Source organism: Heteronotia binoei, chromosome 2 (assembly GCF_032191835.1).
Source record: "Heteronotia binoei isolate CCM8104 ecotype False Entrance Well chromosome 2, APGP_CSIRO_Hbin_v1, whole genome shotgun sequence".
Classification (NCBI taxonomy): Eukaryota; Metazoa; Chordata; class Lepidosauria; order Squamata; family Gekkonidae; genus Heteronotia; species Heteronotia binoei.
In genome coordinates this window covers 191,949,134-191,955,133 of record NC_083224.1, presented here as the reverse complement: position 1 = coordinate 191,955,133, position 6,000 = coordinate 191,949,134, and the positions used below count along the sequence as shown (strand labels likewise).

The following is a 6,000-nucleotide window of genomic DNA, read 5'->3' as shown; positions in this document are numbered from 1 at the left end:
CACATATATACATACGTACACATATATATCTTTATATATATATATATATAAAGTAAACCCATTCCCGCTTTTGCTCAACAGAAGGCGCGGCTTCTCCGACGTGCGCCTTCGGAGATGCGCATGCGTCCTTGCCGCTTTCCGAGGCCGATCAACGAAAGTCTCCGAGACAGGAACCGAACGTTGATCCAACAGGCATGCGCAATCTCGAGGGGGACCGGGGACGGGCAGCGCGCCTGCTCCGTAGAGGTCCCACCAACCTGTCTCCTCGCCCTGCCCTTGGCGCATGCTCAGTGCGGCACCGAATGCTCCTAAACGGGCGCGCGTAGACCGGGCAGGCGGATTTTGCCCGTCGCCCGCGCGGGGCATTGTGGGAGTGATTAAGGAAGTAAAATGGCGGACCTGGCCAACGAAGGTAGGCGGCCCGGCTGAGGCGGGAAAGGCGGGGTGGGGGAGAGAGAGAAGAGGGGGCGGGGCCTTCCCGGGCAAGAGGGGGGGAGACGCCTTCTCAGCAGGGAGAGGGGGCGAGAGGGCGCCCGAGCAGAGGAGAGTCTCTGAGCATGTGCAGAGGGCCAGTGGGGCTGACTTCAGGCTTCCTCTTCGATTGACCTGGGGCTTGAGGGAGGAGAGAAGGTCCTGGTGTGGAGGCCTCAGCTCCCTTAGAATATATAACTGAGCAGTGAAAGATGAGACTGTCTGGCTGGGGGTGAGCATCATCCCCACACTGGTCCCCTCGCGTTCCCTGTCTGCACGCAAGAGTGTCTTTCTCCCAAGCTTTCTAGGCTGTACTGCAGTGTCAGTGATGGAAAATGATAGGCTTCTGAGCATGTGGAAAGTGTCTCCCCCAGGTACAAAAGGAGGAAGGATTCCAGGCTTGTCCACACTGGTCCCCTCGCGTTGTCTGTCTGCATGCAAGAGTGTCTTCCTCCCAAGCTTTCTTGGCTGTACTGCAATACCAGTGATGGAAAATGATAGGCTTCTGAGCATGTAAAAAGTGTCTCCCCCAGGTACAAAGGGAGGAAGGATTCCAGGCATGTCCCCACTGGTCCCCTCGCGTTGTCTGTCTGCATGCAAGAGTGTCTTCCTCCCAAGCTTTCTTGGCTGTACTGCAATACCAGTGATGGAAAATGATAGGCTTCTGAGCATGTAAAAAGTGTCTCCCCCAGGTACAAAGGGAGGAAGGATTCCAGGCATGTCCCCACTGGTCCCCTCACGTTCCCTGTCTGCATGCAAGAGTGTCTTCCTCCCAAGCTTTCTTGGCTGTACTGCAATACCAGTGATGGAAAATGATAGGCTTCTGAGCATGTGCAAAGTGTCTCCCCCCAGTACAAAAGGAGGAAGGATTCCAGGCATGTCCACACTGGTCTCCTCACGTTCTCTGTCTGTATGCAAGAATGTCTTTCTCCCAAGCTTCATAGGTTGTATTGCAATATCAGTGACAGAAAATGATAGGCTTCTGAGCATGGGCAAAGTGTCTCTTCCAGGTACAAAAGGAGGAAGGATTCCAGGCATGCCTTTGCATGATTCCTAAGCAGTAGCTAAGTCCTTGTGCCTTAGTAGTGGGCAGCTGTGTTGGTCTGAAGCAGTAGAAGAAAGTAGGAGTTCAGTAGCACCTTTAAGACCAACAAAGTTTTATTCAGAATTTAAGCTTTCTTATGCATGCAGACTTCTTCAGACGAGGGATAGGGTACAGTGGGCTGAAATACATGTAGCTGGTGGGTTAAGAGTGTAAACTGATACAAAGTTAGGATCAAACGGCGAAATAGTGTAATAAATTGGAAGATCATTTGGTCTGGATAGCAATAAAAGGTAATAAAAAGTTGCCTGTTAATTGCTGTTGCTGCAAGTCTAGGTAAAACAAAAGGACATGTATTTCCTAGTGATGAAAAATGATAGACTTCTGAGCATGTGCAAAGTGTCTCTATCCCTTGAGGTACAAAAGGAGGAGGGATTCCAGGCATGCCTTTGCATGATTCCCAAGCAGTAGCTAAGTACTTGTGCCTTAGTAGTAAAAAGAGGGCCCTTAAAGGTGCGCCGTGTCCCAAAACTGTGTGGCTGCAGGACCACTCAGCTGTGTGTGTGAAGGTTTTTGCAGGCTTTGAAGTCTGGAGGTGTATTTGTCAGAATCCCAGTGGCTTTATATTTATGTGGGTCACAGAAAACTCTTGAGAGTATAAATAGAAAAACAGATGAGCTGCTTTACGACTCGGAAACTCTTGCCGCTGCAAGAGTTGCTGTTGAACGTGCACAAAGCTGCATTATAACGAACCAGACCATTGCTGCAAAAAGATCACTACTGTCAGACTGGCAGCAGCTATCCAGGGTCTCAAGTCAAGATCTTTCATATAACTGCCTGCTTGATCCTTTTAGCTGGAGATGCCAGGGATCAACCCTGGTTCCTTATGTGTTCCAAGCACATGCTAAACCCCGAGTCATGACCTTTCCTCTCTCTGCTAGGGAACATGTTGGCAAGCGTCTGACCCTTCCAGAGTCTGATGCGTATCATTCATAGCTAGCTTGGCTTTCAGTCCTGAAAAGGCTGCCGTGTAAAACATGTATTTTCCAGAGATGCTCCTAGTCCTAGATCAGAGGTGGCCAAACTGTGGCTCGGGAGCCATATGTGGCTCTTTCACACACATTGTCTGGCTCTTGAAACCCCCAATGGCCTATTGGTTGGGTTCGAGAAGGCATTTGTCTCTTTAAATCAGCGGTCCCCAATCTTTTTGGCACCAGGAACCAGTTTCGTGGAGGACAAATATTCCATGGACTGCGAGGTGGTGGTGGGGGAATGGTTTCAGGATGATACAATTGCGCACTTTATTTCCAAAGTGTTTGGTGTGGTGGTGAAGTGCGCGGACTCTTATCTGGGAGAACCGGGTTTGATTCCCCACTCCTCCACTTGCACCCGCTGGAATGGCCTTGGGTCAGCCAGAGCTCTCGCAGGAGTTGTCCTTGAAAGGGCAGCTTCTTGAAGAGCTCTCTCAGCCGCACTTGCCTCACAGGTAGGGAAAGGAGATTGCAGGCTGCTTGGAGACACTGTCCTTGAAAGGGCAGCTTCTGGGAGAGCTCTCTCAGCCCACCCGCCTCACAGGGTGTCTGTTGTGGGGGAGGAAGGGAAAGGAGATTGTAGGTTGCTCTGAAACTCTGTCCTTGAAAGGCCAGCTTCTGGGAGAGCTCTCTTGGCCCCACCCACCTCACAGGGTGTCTGTTGTGAGGGAGGAAGGTAAAGGAGATTGTGAGGCGCTCTGGGACTCTGAAATTTGGAGTGGAGGGCAGGATATAAATCTGATTTATTATTATTATTACTACATTATAGTATATTATGAAATAATTACACAACTCAAAGCCCAGTTGCTGACAGGCCACAGACCTGGACCGGTCCACAGACCAGGTGTTGGGGACCCCTGCTTTAAATCACTTCTCCAAGCCAGCCAGCCGGGTGGAGAATGCGTTTAAAGTTAAAGTTGCTTTCTTTCCACCTCTTTCTTCCCTCCTTTGCTCAACATCTGACGTTCATGTCTTGTGGCTCTCAAACATCTGACATTTATTCTGTGCGGCTCTTAAGTTAAGCAAGTTTGGCCACCCCGTCTTTTGTCCCTTGCTAAGCCTTTTGTCCCTTTCTAAACATGATCTTTTCAGCCTCCCTCTGAAGGATGCTGCTGTGTTTTCTCAGAAAGCCTACACCTCCTCCGAAGGGGTGTGTTTCTGGAATAAGCTCTTCATGTCCTGTTAAATGACTGCACTCATGTGATGCTTGAGCTCTGTGGCTGGCCTGTGCAAGTCCCACCCACCCCGCCCTCCCGCTAAGCCCCTGATGCCTGTCTCGTGAGAGTTGCAGCAATTCTGACGTGATGAATCATCCCCTGAAGAACTATGAATGGGAGCTGCTAAGTAACTTTGGTTTGCCTCTCTCCCCCATCCCGTTGCAAGGTTTTTACATGGTGAATCTTCTGTCACTGTATTTGACTCTCAGCGTCTGTGTTTGCATGTCTCGTGTGCTAGACTGCTCAGAGGTGTGTCTCTCTGGGTTAAGTGCTAGCGTTGCTTCCGTTTAAGGCAGGGGTGTCGAACATGCAGTTCAGGGGCCGAATCAGGCCGCAGGGCTCCTATCAGCCCCCCCCCCCCCGAGCAACTGGCTGTCATCTGCTTCCATCTCCCCTGTGTCTTGCTTCCTTTTGCATAATAGCTTGCTTTGCAAGGCTTGCTCAATTGCACAGGAGCTACGGAGCACAACCTCAGTTTTCTCCATTGGTTGAGTCTCTTCCCCGTCCTGGGGAAGGAAGGAAATAGCCAGCATTTCCTTTGCCCAGTTCCCTGCATCCCATGGGAGAAATACAAATTAAAGCATCTTTTAGACCAACGAGTGCTAATGTTTTAAGCATGTTTTATGTGTTTTTTTAAAAAATATATATTTGTGTTTGTCTGTGTTCTTTATAAAATTTGTATCTCTGCTACCTAATATTAAATGGGTACGCACATGGCTCGGCCTGACGTGGTTCAGCCCAAGCCAACGTGGTCCGGCCCAACGAGGTTTCATTCATAACAGATCCGGCCCTCATAACAAATGAGTTCGACACCCCTGTGTTAAGGCAATCCTATGCATTAATGACCTCCAAAATGTCCTATCGTTACCAACATTGCTCAGGCCTTGCAGGTAGGAGGTGGGGATTTGATACTCCAGCAAGGGCGTATTCTGAGAGGAACTTCTGGAGAACATCTGCTCAGCTGGATGATCCTCAGGTTCCTGTGACTATCCAATGTGCTAGAACGAAGTAGGAGCCCAACAGAGTTTTATTCAGAAGGTAAGCTTTCGTATGCATGCATACTTCGTCAGACAAGGGAAATGGGGTATAATGAGCAGAGATAGCCGGTAGGCCGTGGTTTAGAACGCAAAGTGATATAGAGACATCAACGAGTTGAAAGACCATTTGATCTGGATAGCATTTGTGTGGGAATGGGAGAATGAGATATCTGTTGATTGCTCTGTCGCTAGCAAGTCTGGGTTAAAATGAGGGCATTTCTTTCTCAGAGGTTTTTCCTGGCTACCTAATTTACTTTTTTAATTTTTTTTAATACACATATAAGTGTATTAAGTTTGCCCTTTTTAGTTTGCCATTTGCAGTTTTACTGCAAAGGAACTTCAAGAACAGAATGGAAAGGGAAATTGCTGAATTACAAATTATTATAAAACTTGGAACAAACACCTCCCCAGGACGGAACAGGGATATTGGTTTTTTTTATCTTATTACAGATGCTAAACCCACTTTCACCAAGTATACTTATATATCCATAGTATTCCAATGTATTTCTCATTTAGAATAGTATACCAGAATAATCCAAGTATGCAGCTGTGTTGGTCTGAAGTAGTAGAACAAAATAGGAGTCGATTGCACCTTTAAGACCAACTTAGTTTTATTCAGAACGTAAGCTGTCAGAATAATGTTTCTTGTATTGACATACGCAGATAAGGGGTATTGGCTGTTTATCTCATTACATATACTAAACCCATCTTTCACTATATCTTAATGTATTCTTTTTTTCAAATAGCAAACTAGAATGATGTTTATATGTGTGTTACATGTTAAAAAGTAAATTAGGAAGACAGGAAAAACCTCTGAGAAAGAAATGCCCTCATTTTAACTCAGGCTTGCTAGCAATAGAGTAATCAACAGACATTTATTATCATTCTCCCATTCTGACATGTTATTGTTTTATTGGTTTCCCAAGATTATGCATGGGATGGAGAAAGTAGAGAAAGAAGTACTTTTCTCCCTTTCTCACAATACAAGAACTCGTGGGCATTCAATGAAATTGCTCAGCAGTCAGGTTAAAACGGATAAAAGGAAATATTTCACCCAAAAGGGCGATTAACGTGTGGAATTCACTGCCACAGGAGGTGGTGGCGGCTACAGACATAGCCAGCTTTTAAGCAGGGATTGGATAAATATGGAGCAGAGGTCCATCAGTGGCTATTAGCCACAGTGTGTGTATGTGTATATATAT

General features: G+C 47.1%; 1 protein-coding gene across 5 annotated transcripts in view; it reads left to right on the top strand.

Moving 5' to 3' along the window:
- The first annotated feature begins 279 nt into the window (after nt 1–279).
- RANBP3 (RAN binding protein 3) overlaps nt 280–6,000 on the top strand; it is a 63,473-nt gene continuing 57,752 nt past the window's right edge. For 3 of the 5 annotated variants that reach the window (XM_060232755.1, XM_060232754.1, XM_060232753.1), the window contains exon 1: nt 281–412. In XM_060232755.1, coding sequence (XP_060088738.1) covers nt 391–412 — 22 coding nt within the window. In that variant the 5' untranslated portion in view covers nt 281–390. Of the gene's footprint in view, nt 413–6,000 lie in introns of all 5 variants that reach the window. The other 2 variants (XM_060232751.1, XM_060232756.1) reach the window with 2 other exon arrangements.